A 12,879-nucleotide genomic window follows, 5' to 3' on the forward strand; every position below is an offset into this window, starting at 1 on the left:
TTATTGCATTTAGTGCCAGTGTGTCGAATGACTTTGTAAGAATTCTTCGGTCCTGTCCAGCTCGCGGATTTTTAGAAAGGACCAGAATCGGTGGGTGACAAACTTTGGGACATAGGTAGGATTCTTACTTGAAAAGGTTGAGGATAGCTCTTGGAGGGAGCGGCGATTCTCCCTCTCTCTCCTGTTTATGCATTCCCCTGAGGCACATGCTGCTGTGTTTCTCTTTAGAGGAGCATGGATCCTCTTCGGAAGTCTTGCACACATACTCGCTCCAGGGTGCATGTGATAATCCGGTTACCGTAGTCATGGCTGGAGCGCGCGGCTGCTATGGAATGCCGAAAGCCCTGCTGTGGTTGCACTTTTGTTTAGCAGGAAAGCAGAGGCAGAGGCAGCAGGGTTTGCTGGTGCAGGTGGAAGGTAGAGTGGAGGTAGTTCTGGATTCCAGATTCCAAATGAAACTCCACTGAGCAGAAGGATGTGAAGTCTTTGCCCATTAGAGAGCTTTTTCCAGGAGCGGAGGCAAGTGAACAAATGTGCCGAAGACCTGGTGCCGGCCTGGAAGATAATGGCAGTGGCAAGGCAAGGAGCGAGTAGGAAACAGGGGAATCTGACCCGCCTCTGGACGTGTGTCGTTTAGCCATCACTAATGCTTCTGTTTGAATTCCGGCAAGTAGCATCGGGTCCAAATTCTCTGGATCAACCAGACTGCCCCCTCGAAGGCTAGCAGGCTGCCAGTAGATAAAGACTAAATGAGCTGCACTGTTGAAGGGGGCTGTTGATATTTTGTCTCTTTTGTAGACAGAGCACTACATCAGTGTTTTGCACAACATGTAAGAGTAAATCTTAACTGTCTGAGATGCTTAAGATGCTTTGATCTAGAACACTAAAACACGGAGGGACGTAATTTGGAGTAATTCTGTTTATAGGTCCCTCCTGTTTTCCAGAATAGCTGAGGGAAGGCTCTGGATGTCTCAGAGCACCACGGAAGAAAGCAAGCTCTGCTAAGAGTGGTTAGAGAGCTCAAGTTGGAACAGTAGCCATGGGACCAACAGCTGAAGAGCCAGTCTGGCTGAGCGGCGGTGCGGAGGGAAACACAGCGTCTCTTTAGACTAGCCACGCTCTGGACTGCATTTAACACTTGGGAGGAATGAGAGGGATTCCCATGTGTCAGACAGCTTTGCATCAATTTTACTGCTTTTTTTTTTTTTTTGTCTTTTTATGCCAAAATGATCCATTTTGTAGAAACTGTCCTATAAAGAGGAATTTATAATCATCTTCGTGTATTCTGAGTGCCGCTCGTCTGAAGCAGATGGCAGCACCAGCCTCTTCCGCTTCTGTGATCCTCTTGTAAATGGTTCACACTACAACTATTGCCAGCAGCGCACCTGGCGCTGAGCTATACAGGTTCTTGGAAATAAATTCCCAGAAGTTTGGTTTTTTTCCAAGGTGAATGATGGTGGTACTTCCACTTGAATCAGAAACTTTTTTTTTTTTTTTTTTTTTTTTTTGGGTTTTGTATCCTCCCCTTCTTTAAGAGCTGCTGCCCTGGCACAGGAGGAGGGATCTTGGCTTCTGTCTCTCGCAGAGTGAATCTGCGTTGGCGCGGGGAACTGTGGGAGGCCGCGGGCGCGAGGATTTGGGCATGTGCGGTACCTTACTGAGCAGCGGCTTGGTGCAGCCGTTGGCCTGATAACCGCCTTGGTGCGATGATTCTTGCAGAGGGAAGGGGAGAAGGTTGTGGGATGGCTGTCTCGTGAGCTCCTGAAACCTCCTGCTGAATTAGGGGAGGAATGGGTCAGACTTGTACGCGTAATCTGGAGTTGTCTGTGGACTGTATTACATGTGAGAAGATACCAGTGTTCGCACGTGCTTTTCTTAGCAAGCGGTAGCTTGTGTGCCTCCAGCTTGGCCAGTGAAGTGTTCCAGCAGAACTGGTTCATGCCTCTGTTGGCCGGCCCTTTGGCAAACGCCTGCCCTAGCAGAAGTGCCAAACCTTAAACCAAATTTGCCTATATCATCTTTTAAGAAAATGAGGCCAGTCAGAATTTTCTGCAGGTTGAGACGACAGATTGACCTTCAGAAAAAACGGTGGCATCGGGTTCTTGGAGAGAATCTAGACTCCTGAGTCTGGAGAAGTGGTCTCTTGGCTGACCTCTGCTCCTTGTGCACTTTTTAATCTTTGTTCTGCTGAAGAAACCAACCTCCTTTGAACCAATTTGAAACTTGAAGTCAGTGAGGAGAGGACCATCCCATTCCTTTGCGCCGTTCTGTGTGGATTGGCTCCCTGGTGAGCAGCAGCCCCTTCCTGCTTCGGCGTGTCAGATAGCTCCTGCCCTTTCTGCCTGTCTCCCCTTCTCCCGGACTTGGATTCTTTGGTCTCTTGTTGTTGCTTCCTAGCAATGTTGGCCTTGCGTTCAACTATGGTTTTTCTTCATGTGTTTTTATTGGTTTGTTTCGTCGTCGGTTTTTTTTTTTTTTTTTTTTTAAAAAAGGAAAAAAAAAAAAAGAAAAAAAAAAAAAGTACTTCCGGAGTGTGCTGACCATTGTATTGTACTGTACAGAGCCCGGGTTGTTAGAGTCCAGCAGAGATAAAGTGTGTTATGCAGCACCCAGTTTTATAAGAGTATGGTTTGTGCCAATGCCCCTTCTTTAGTAGTGCCAGAGACTCTTTACAAGTGCCAATGTGGTGGAAATTATTTGGTTATACTTGTATATTATAGGATCCTGATTTAAGACAATTTAAACATTATCCTATTTAAAAAGATACTATATAAAAATGCTGTTTTTAAACCTTGTCATTTGCAATGCATGTATTGTTGTGTGTGTTGGGGTGGGGGGAGGGAAGAGGGTAGGGTAAAGGAGTTTCTGAATAAGATGCCCAGTGTCAGGATCTATTCAGGCTCCAAACTGTCTCATTCCAGTCCGGGAGTGTGATTGTTTCTTGGAATGATCCCACTCTGACTGCTGGGCAAAAACCCTTATTACAGAAATATCGGATGGAAATTGATTTTCATATCTTTCTCCTGAAATAAATTCTCTGTTTGAAATTGGAATAAATTTTGTTCCTAAAAGCCGTGGTGGTCACGCATGCGTTTCTTCGCTCCTGTCTCTCCTCTCCCCCTCCTCCTGCTCGGCTGAACAACTCCTGTACCCTGTGGGACCTGCATCCCGTGGAAGCCCGCTCTGCCCTGCGAGCTCGCAGTGTTGTCCCTGCTCAGGAAATCAGGACTCTAAGGCATGGAAACAGAGTGTGTTTTGGTAAATACAAGGTATCAGAGAATGTCGGGATGGGAAGGGACCTCTGGAGACCATCTCCTCCAACCCCCGGCCACAGCAGGGTCACCCACAGCAGGGGGCACAGGAACGCGTCCAGGCGGGGTTGGAATGTCTCCAGAGACGGAGACTCCCCCACCTCTCTGGGCAGCCTGTGCCAGGGCTCTGCCACCCTCACGGGAAAGGGGGCTGTCTCCGAGCGCTGCAGCTCGATCAGCCGATGTGTGGGGCTGGGTCCCTCCCGCCTTGGGGCGGCCCAGGGAAAGCGGCAGCTGGGAGCCAGCGGCCGATAGAAGGATCCCGGCAGTTTGCTCACAGTTGCTGCCTTTCCCAAGGGCCCCTCCGGCACTGGCTGAGTAAACCGTTCCCAGCAAGATGGGGAGCTCCCGGCCTCCACCGCGGCTCGGCCCTCGGCTCCTCTGCAGGACATACCCCACGCCGCAAGGAGAAGTCTGGGAACGACGGCAACGACGAGGAGTTGCCTGCTGCTGCCTGGACGTTCCTTTTGCCTGCAGCCCGCTCCGGAGGGACTCCTGGGACAGGAGGACAGTTGGGACTGGGCTGTGGGCAGGTGAGGTTTTCTGGTGCTCGTCCAGGGACCGGGGTTTTGTTAGTGCTGCAAGTCACATCATAGAATCATAGAATGTGCTGGGTCGGAAGGGACCTCTGAAGGCCATCCCGTCCAACCCCCTGCAGTGAGCAGGGACAGCTTGAACTAGATCAGGTCGCTCAGAGCCTCATCCAGCCTGGCCTTGAATGTCTCCAGGGATGGGGCCTCCACCCCCTCTCTGGGCAACCTGGGCCAGTGTCTCACCACCCTCAGGGTAAAGAACTTCTTCCTCATGTCTGATCTAACCCTGCCCTGCTCTAGTTTAAACCATTGTCCCTCGTCCTATGGCTCCATGCCCTTGCAAACAGCCCCTCCCCAGCTTTCTTTAGGGACTTTTCCGGGATGGGAAGGTACTTCAAACCTGGCTGTTAGGTGTTGCTGCCAACAGGTCCTTGGGATTGTGTACATACCTGTACCCAGACATTAAGGAAATCAATTTCAATCTTTTTTGTATTAAAATATCCCGTTCAAAAGAAGAGGGCAAAGAAGAGAGAATTTGGGATTCTCCTTGTCCTTGGACATCACCCTCTTGGCAGCTCTTTTCTTTGAGCACTACATTTCCTCTCTGGGGGAAGCTTGGGAAGCGTCTGTCCAGCATGAATAAAATGCCATATGAAATTTTAAAGCAGGAATATAATGCCGCCTCGTTCTACTTCAGCTTTTTCTCCCGTGCCCAGCCGGACCCTGCGTTGCCCAGTGCAGGGCTCCGCAGGCCATGGCGAGCAGGTCGGAGCCAGGGCCCGGCGTCACTTGTTGAACGGCAGCTGTTGGCGCAACTTTCAAGAGCCGCGGCTGTCCGGACCCCAGGCTCAGCGAGGGGCGTCCACCCAGTGCTCTCGGCCTCTAGTTTATGGTTTTGTTCTTCCACGCAGCACATCTGTCCTCCGAAGGCTGCTGGGTCCCGCCTCCCGTTTCGTAGCCTACTTTCATCATCCCTAGTCGTCGTGGTAAGGGCCAGAGAGCTCAAGTACAGAACGTGGAAATCACGAAGCCCTCCACTGCAGAAGTCAATCCCTTCTGGCGTGAGGGCATTTGAATAAATACCACAATTACCTGTTCCCGAAGATAGTGCTTTGGAATTCAGGTAGAGAAGAAAAAGCTTTTATTGTGTACGTGTCCCCGCAAACAAAAGCGATAAGGACCGATGGGAAATAGTCAGGATGGAAATAAAGGTTTCCAGAAACCACCTTGGCCAAAATCTTCTTCCTTCCTTCTCTCTGGGTTTTAAAGCTAGTTGAAAATAGATTGTCTGTGAGTTGAAAATAGATTGTATGTGTGGTCTCCTGTCCGTGATATCTCAGTTGCTCCCCAGCAAAAGCTAGCACCGTTAGCGATTTCTAAAGCGAACTCTTGTCCGTGTACCCTCCTTGGGCACATCAGCCCGGTATATTTCTCTTTGAGCTGTTTTATCTTCTGTGATGCCCCAATCAGGAATTTAAGCCTCTACAAGCGATTTTTCTAACATGTATATCACAGACTTACAGAACATCGGGGTTGGCAGGGACCTCTGGAGACCATCTCCTCCAGCCCCCGGCCACAGCAGGGTCACCCACAGCAGGTGGCACAGGAACGCGTCCAGGCGGGGTTGGGATGTCTCCAGAGACGGAGACTCCCCCACCTCTCTGGGCAGCCTGTGCCAGGGCTCTGCCACCCTCACAGCAAAGAAGTTCCTCCTCCTGTTGAGTTGGAACTTCCCATGGTCAAGTTTGTGCCCGTTACCCCTTGTCCTGTCCCCGGGCACCACTGAGAAGAGCCTGGCCCCATCCTCCTGACACCCCCCCTTTCAGTATTTATCAGCGTTGATAAGATCCCCCTCAGGCGTCTTTTTTCCAGCCTGAAGAGCCCCAAATCCCTCAGCCTTTCCTCATCAGAGAGGTGTTCCAGTGCCCTCAGCATCAACCCCGTATCACCTTGGGTTGAGAACTCCTGGCTTCTGAAGGGTTTTTGTGTCTCCCGTGCTGGGCTGCATGACACGGCTCCGCATTTGGGCTGTGAAAGCTTCTGGCTATCCCAGAACGGCGGCCGAGCCGGGCGAGGACGCGGCTCAGGGACTCTCCTGGGTCCCTGTTGTCACTGGCCGTCCCTGCTCACTGCTCCTCCCTTCATCCCAGGCATGTGCCTGTAGCTCCTGGCCATGGAAATAAATGGCGTTTGTACGGAACGTCCCCAAGGCAGGTCTCTCCCGCTGCGCTGGTTCCTGCTCTCCCTCCCAGGGGCTCAGACCTTCGGCCTCTAATGGCTCCAGCGAGGCTCTTTGCCTCATTGTAGAGGTGATTTGGGATGAGAACATCCTTGAAATTCTTCTGGAAAGGATTTGGCAGCCTGATTAGAAAAGAAGTCTCAGCTCAACGTCAGCCCTGCAACGCTTAATTCGGCGCAGACTAAACGCTGTAGAGAACCCAAAGGGGAAAGAGGCGCCATTCTCATTTTAGCAACGAGTTTACTTCCGAAACTGCAATCTTAGGCTTTGTTGGAAAAGGGGTTTTTTTTTTTTAGAGGTAAGTTATTTTCGGATTGATTCAGAAGTTGTTTAGAGCCAGAACCTGGAAGAAGGCCTGCTGCTGCTAACCCAAAGAGGGCACTGTGAGCATGGGAAAGCCACAGCACAGACTGGCTCTCCTTGTGCCACGGCACCTGCGCGGCTGAAATCACTGACGACTTCGTTCAGTGACAGATCTTTCTTAGTCGCCTGGGTGACCCTAGGGGACTTTAAGCCATTTTGAATCACTAGGTTTGGAAAGTACTTGGAATCTTAAAATCTTTGGTCTAGTGTTTTGTAATGTCTGCGCCGCTGCAGGTGTCATATGGGCTCTAACAAGTCACCCTCAAGCGAGGGTGAACATAAGGAAAGGCAATCACCCCCCAGAAGCACTTCTTCTGAAAAATAAAAACCCACCAGTGGTTTTCTTTTAACACAAAAACTTGAATCCGGCTGCTGCTTTTCAAACAACTTTGGAGATTGTGTTTCTAGAGTCAGGAAACTTTGGTTGTAACCTGCAAACTGAAGTGTACCTACAGGCTTCAAATGGTTTAAGAACAGGAGCTGGTTGGCGTGAAATCGGGCTTGATCAAAACTTCCAGATCCAAAAAAAACCTTGCACAGGAGGATCATGGTCACCAGGGCATCTGGCCACTCCTCTGGCTGAAACGTCTCTGATTTTATGGGTCACCAATGAGCTAATGCCTCATCTTTCACTCTTGTTTTCCAGTATAACCAGGCGCAAAGATCTCTTGGATATTTGGGTGGGATTTCTTCCCTGACGCACCGAAATTGGGGTTGACTCTCTGGAGAGCCTGCCTCTGACCAGAGCGAGCTGGAGGCAGCAGAACTTCATAGAATCATAGAATCCTAGAATGGTTCGGGTTGGAGGGGACCTTAAAGCCCACCCAGTGCCACCCCCTGCCCTGGGCAGGGACACCTCCCACCAGCCCAGGTTGCTCCAAGCCCCGTCCAACCTGGCCTTGGACCCCTCCAGGGATGGGGCAGCCACAGCCTCCCTGAGCAACCTGTTCCAGCACCTCACCACCATCACAGCAAACAATTTCTTCCTAATATCCAATCTAAATCTCCCCTCCTTCAGTTTGAAACCGTTACCCCTCATCCTGTCATTACACTCCCTGCTCCAGAGTCCCTCCCCATCCTCCTGTAGGCCCCCTTTAGGGACTGGAAGGGGCTGGAAGGTCTCCCCGGAGCCTTCTCTTCTCCAGGCTGAACCCCCCCAGCTCTCTCAGCCTGTCCTCCCAGCAGAGGGGCTCCAGCCCTCCCAGCATCTCCGGGGCCTCCTCTGGACCCGCTCCAACAGCTCCGTGTCCTTGTGCTGAGGGCTCCAGAGCTGGACGCAGTGCTCCAGGTGGGGTCTCCCCAGAGCGGAGCAGAGGGGCAGAATCCCCTCCCTGGACCTGCTGGCCAACTTGTCACAGCCCGTGGCACAGCGTGTCCCACGGGGCACCCAGGCGCTGCAGGGGCTGGAGCCGGGGCTGTGGTCCTGGGCCGCCCTGTGATGAGATGGGCTAATTAGACATTAGGAAGACATAATAGACATTAGACATTAGGAAGAAGTTCTTTACCCTGAGGGTGGTGAGACACTGGCCCAGGTTGCCCAGAGAGGGGGTGGAGGCCCCATCCCTGGAGACATTCAAGGCCAGGCTGGATGAGGCTCTGAGCGACCTGATCTAGTTCAAGCTGTCCCTGCTCGCTGCAGGGGGTTGGACGGGATGGCCTTCAGAGGTCCCTTCCGACCCAACACATTCTATGAATTCTACCCCTGAGCAACACTGTGGGCACGTGTGGCAAACGCTCCCATAGCGCCGGGGACCCCCTGTCAGTGCCCCCTCCCCTGCGTAGCTCTTCTCTCCCGCCTGCTCACGCTGCAGCACACGGGGGAAGACAATCTCCTGCCAGGAGACGACCGATTGCCGTCTTTTTTGGTTTTGCCGAGCGCTCCGGACTGGGGAGAGGAGCCCTGAAAACCGGGCTGGGCACCTCTCCTGGGGGTTTAGGTGGGACAGAACAAGGCTGGGGAGAAACATCCAGCTTGGGATTCAGCTCTTCGAGCAGCGACTTTCTTCCAAGCTGTTCAGGACTGGAGCTGGCGGCTGAGAGAAATCCAAATCACGGAAGGAAAAAGGTTGTCAATGCAGATATTATTTATTGTTTTTATGTATTCTTACAGCGCTGGAGCTACAGCAGGAGGGGAGAAAGGAGGCAGCGGGTCTCAGAGGGAGGGGAGAGCAGCAGCAGTGAAGCAGGAGCTGAAAGTGTCCCCCTCAGAGCTGGGGCCGCCCTCTAAGCCCAGGGCTCGGGCGAAGGAGACGCAGGTGTCACAGATGCAAGGGGCAGGGGGGAGGCTGCTCCTTGGATCCCCCCGATCTAGTTGTACTGCCTTCCCCAAAGCGCGGCTGACACCCCAGCAGCTACTGTCACCCCGCTCGGGGCTGTTCTGCTGCTTCCTTTCTAGAGCCGTAGCCACCAGCGCCTTGGCAAAGGGGTCAACCGGAGCAGGGAAGCGTGGGCCGGGCGCCCTCCGGCTCACCCAGGGAACAAACGCAGCCGAGGTGCAACCGCGGCGCCAAGCCTGCTGTGGTTTGGCTTCGCCAGAGAGAAGTTCCTCGCCGTGTCCGTGAGGATCAGTGGAAGACGTTTCCCAGGAAGAAAGGAAGGAAAAGCAGGTGAGCTGTGGGACCCCCAAGCGTGAGTTTTCCAGGGCAGGAGCTGCGGGGAGAGCAGGGGTCACGCTCACTTCATGACGTTGTTGATCCAGGGAAGGTAAGGAGCAATGTGCGTGTAGAAACCGGGCCAATTGTTATGCCTATAGGAGAAGATGCCATAGGCTTTGTTGTTGCAGATAAGCGGATCCCCGGCATCGTGCTGTAAAATGAAGGAGGAGAGGGATGAGCGTTGATTCACGTGGGGTGCCCAGGAAAAGGGTGCGTTTGCAAAGAACACGGAGGCTGCAAACGTCAGGACAGAGCTTTCCCAGGAGAAGCCTGGACTCACAATGGATGCGGATGGCTCCAGGTCCAAAAGGGACCATTGGGAGTTTTGTCCGGGACCCAGCACAACCACAGCTGGGCAAACACTGAAGCTTAAGATATTGCTTCATTTCTGCCCTTCTGCTGGCAGAAAAACGCGCTCAGACCAGCCGCGAGGTTCAGGGCAAACCCCCCTCAGCCAAACTGTGGTGCTGCAGCAGACTCCCATGTCCCCGCTGCGGGAAGACAAGGATCCCCTCGTCCCTCCTGCTTCGCCCAGGGCTGAGCACAAGCGTGATGCCTGCAGGCAGCAGGAACGCTGCTGACCCCCCGAGGGGCTGATCTGCGGAGATCAAGACCCAGGACCCCTCTCGTGCCGGGACAGCAAGCGAGGGGGACGGCGAGGGGACAACAAGAAATCATTTTAGGCACTACCTTGTCTGTGAAAAAACCTGCAAAAGGGGAGGGACGCGGGTGAGACCCAACCTGTTTTCCCCCTTCTCCCTTCTGCTGCCACGGCCAGGAATGCCACAGTCACCCTGGGAGCTCACAACACCCTCGCACCAGAAAGGACCCACCAGGTCCGGGGTCTTTTTTTTTTTAGCCCACATCAGGTTTGTGCCCAGCACCTGGCTGAAACCTCCCCCGCGGCCTCCTGCTCCCCAAGTTCAGAGACTGACCTTTTCGGGCACCCCAGCGGATCCACTGCGGCCACAAATCAAGTTGTCAGCGAGTCCGGGGTTGTAGGTGAGGCAGTCCCTTTGTTTGACGATGGTGACGGTGGCTTCGCGATACGCGGCCGTGGTTGCTTTGTGGCCCCAGCCAGCTATGCAGCACTCAGTCCCGCTAGAGACCTTTGATTTTTCAAAGGAAATGGCCCGGACGTATTCGTTGCTGGTGGCATTGCCTTTCAGCTGGGCAAGGGGACAGAAAACGCAGAAATAAGTGCTTGGTCTGTAAACGTCGTGTGACAAAGGCTGTCCCCTCCTGCTCCGGGGTTAGGGCCCAGCCCTGCACGGCAGGCAGACGGGGCCGCGCGGGCGCTCCAGGCAGCCGTTACCTTCAGCAAGAGGATGTCATTTCCCTTCCTGGCATTCGTGAAGCCTGGGTGGCAGTGGTACTCTTGGACTTCGAATATTTGCCAGCTTTCCTCTTTCCTCTGGACTGTGTGGGCTCCAAGGATGACGGTCAGAGGTTTGTATCTGGTAAAACCAAGCACGGTGCAGGTCATTAGCTTTCTCCCGTCTTCCCTGGTTAACGCTGAGGCGCATCTCCCGGGGGCACGGCCAGGAGAGACCAGCTGGGCTTTAAAGAAGAATGTTGGGAGGAAGGAGCTCTGCCGGGGAACGCGCCCAGCCGAGAGCCAGAGCAAGTTTCCGAATGACAGACTGGAGCTCTGCGAGGGTTACTTTACCTCTGGCTCTGGAGCTGAGGGGGTTTGACCTGACGCTGCTGCTGCGTTCTAAGCTACGTGGACTGTCGGTCCAGGCTTCGTGGGTCCGCGGAAGTCCATGGCACCAAGGGGGGATTTCCGAACCAGGACCCCGCTCTGTGCCAACGTACCTTTGCTGGCCTCTACATCGTCTGCAGAAGGGGCTGCCTTAGGAAAATCGGGAGGGACCCTGGGTGCGGGTGGGAGTCCCTCTCTATCTAACAGGTGGGATTTGGGCATCTGGGCTCCTGGGTTCTGCTGGCCCTCCTTTCTGCCGCTCAGCTGCGGGGACCGGCCCCGAGCCCGGGTCACTGGCACTGGGGCAGAGCCGTCGGCGCCGAGGAGCACAGCGGCCTCGCCCAGGGTCACGCACAGCTAGGAAATCCAGTTTCCATGCCCCGGTTTCTCCAGCCGGAGGGATGGAAGAGAGCTGGGAAAGCACCTTGCTCATGAGAGATTATTAATTCTGATAAGTCTTCAGTGGCAGAAAGGGCAAAGCCTGGCACCAGCAATCGCTGCTACGCCAGGTCAGGGACAGCGAGGGAAGAAGCCGGTCGGACTTCTCATTGTGGACGTCTGGCAAGAAGAAAATGAGTCAAGGAGGGGGACATAAAACCAAAGGTAAGTGTCTGAATATGGGCTGGGGAGGGCTGGGGGGAGGATGGCTCGAGGGAGAGCTGCAGACGGTCCCCTGCTCTTTCGGTGCTGGCCCCCACAGCCTCTCTGTCCCAGCACTCCCCGCTGGGGAAAGAGTTTGGGCACAGCCGGGAAGGAAGCGACTCGGCCCGTCAGCCCTCCATCTGGGAGATGTTAGCCCGACCATGGCAGCGCGACCGTCTCCTTGCGCCAGGTGCTGTTCGAACGCAGCAAAAACTTACTTGAAGCACTGAGCCGCGGTCATCACCCAGTTCGGGGCCACGAGGAAGCCTGCACAGAACTGGTTGTTGCTTCCTTGCAGGTAGGCCACGTAGGGCGTGTAGCGGGTCCCGGGTCCACCTCCTCCCACCATCCGATTCCAGGAATAACCTACAATGAACGGGACCGAGGATGAGGGGGTCGGAGGACGCAGGACGTGCTGCCTGGGGCTCTTCCTTCCCCAGCCCCCTCCCCGCCCCCGGGACCCTCCACTTACCGGCTTTGCCTGGGGGGCATGTCACCAGCAGGAGGGAGAGCAGCAGCTTCTGCAGGTGCTTCATCGTAGCGTTCTCGGCTTCGGCGGATCCCTCGGAGGTAAGGCTGCAGATAGGGTCTCTTCCTGCTCCCAGCAAGGTTTTATAGCATGAGACCAGACTCCAGGAAACCACAGAAGTCAGACTCATCTGATTAATCTATCTGCAAATTGCGTGCCTCAGCGATCTGAGAGGGGAATTCAGTCAGCCTTAGCCTTGGGCATCAACCCACCTTCGTGTTGGGCCCGATGTGGGGTATCTGACGTCCTTCTAAACCCAGAGCCAATGTTAACCCATTGCCTTTGAGCTGGAAGCTATAGGGAGCACATCCATCCTCATCGCTTTGCCAGTGGGGTCTTCCCTTGCAGCTTGTATTTGTTGTTGGACACTTGCAAACTCTCTTGGTTTTTATCATGAGCCTTGCAAGAACGAGATTTCTTTCACTCGATGCACCAGTTCCAAAGACCACGCAGCGGCGGCTGAGAACCCTCCCGCATCTCCTCAGGACGTGTGGTCCTGGCTAATAGAGCAAAATGGGTGCGCGTGGGTTTATAACACCACGCTGGACGTGGCTACCTGAGGGCAAGAAGACGTTACGGCAGCTTCACGAGCGTGGCCCGCAGCAGCCTGACCGCTGCTGCTGCCGGGAGGTCTCTGCTCTGCACCGGCTGCTGAGGGTTTTACTTTGTACAGCAAAAGACACCATTTTAAGTGTTTCTTTCCAGATGTAAATAGGGGAGTTCGCTGTCTCTTACCAGCCAACGTGAGAGGAGGCAGGAAAACGCTTCCCTCACCCTGGGCAGGGGCTCATTTTACCCGTGATGTGTTGAGGGTGGACGGAGACGAGGGAGGCAGGTTTGGGATTCTGCCCCTTCGCTAGCTGGAGATAACCCATGGCACGTCTCCCTCAAGCTGGTCTTGTT

The 12,879-nt window shown here is 54.1% G+C and overlaps 1 protein-coding gene across 1 annotated transcript; it reads right to left on the bottom strand.

Annotated features, from left to right (window-relative positions):
* Positions 1-8,512: 8,512 nt before the first annotated feature.
* Positions 8,513-12,106, bottom strand: LOC128900719 (granzyme G-like). Its single transcript, XM_054182190.1, has 5 exons — positions 11,920-12,106; positions 11,666-11,813; positions 10,416-10,557; positions 10,036-10,269; positions 8,513-9,251 (listed from the first exon to the last, which is right to left on the bottom strand). The coding sequence occupies exons 1-5, from the start codon at positions 12,104-12,106 to the stop codon at positions 9,120-9,122; spliced, it is 843 nt and encodes a 280-aa protein (XP_054038165.1). The 3' UTR covers positions 8,513-9,119.
* Between the last annotated feature and the right edge of the window lie 773 nt (positions 12,107-12,879).

Source organism: Rissa tridactyla, chromosome 22, assembly GCF_028500815.1.
Source record: "Rissa tridactyla isolate bRisTri1 chromosome 22, bRisTri1.patW.cur.20221130, whole genome shotgun sequence".
Taxonomy (NCBI): Eukaryota; Metazoa; Chordata; class Aves; order Charadriiformes; family Laridae; genus Rissa; species Rissa tridactyla.

What these genes read in the sequence shown, in the direction of transcription:
- LOC128900719 (XM_054182190.1), bottom strand. Translation starts at nt 12,106, where the DNA reads ATGAGTCTGACTTCTGTGGTTTCCTGGAGTCTGGTCTCATGCTATAAA. An exon ending in ATGCCCCCCAGGCAAAGCCG is followed by an intron (nt 11,814 to 11,919) that starts GTAAGTGGAGGG and finishes CGTTCATTGTAG; the next exon opens with GTTATTCCTGGAATCGGATG. An exon ending in ACCGCGGCTCAGTGCTTCAA is followed by an intron (nt 10,558 to 11,665) that starts GTAAGTTTTTGC and finishes TGGTTTTACCAG; the next exon opens with ATACAAACCTCTGACCGTCA.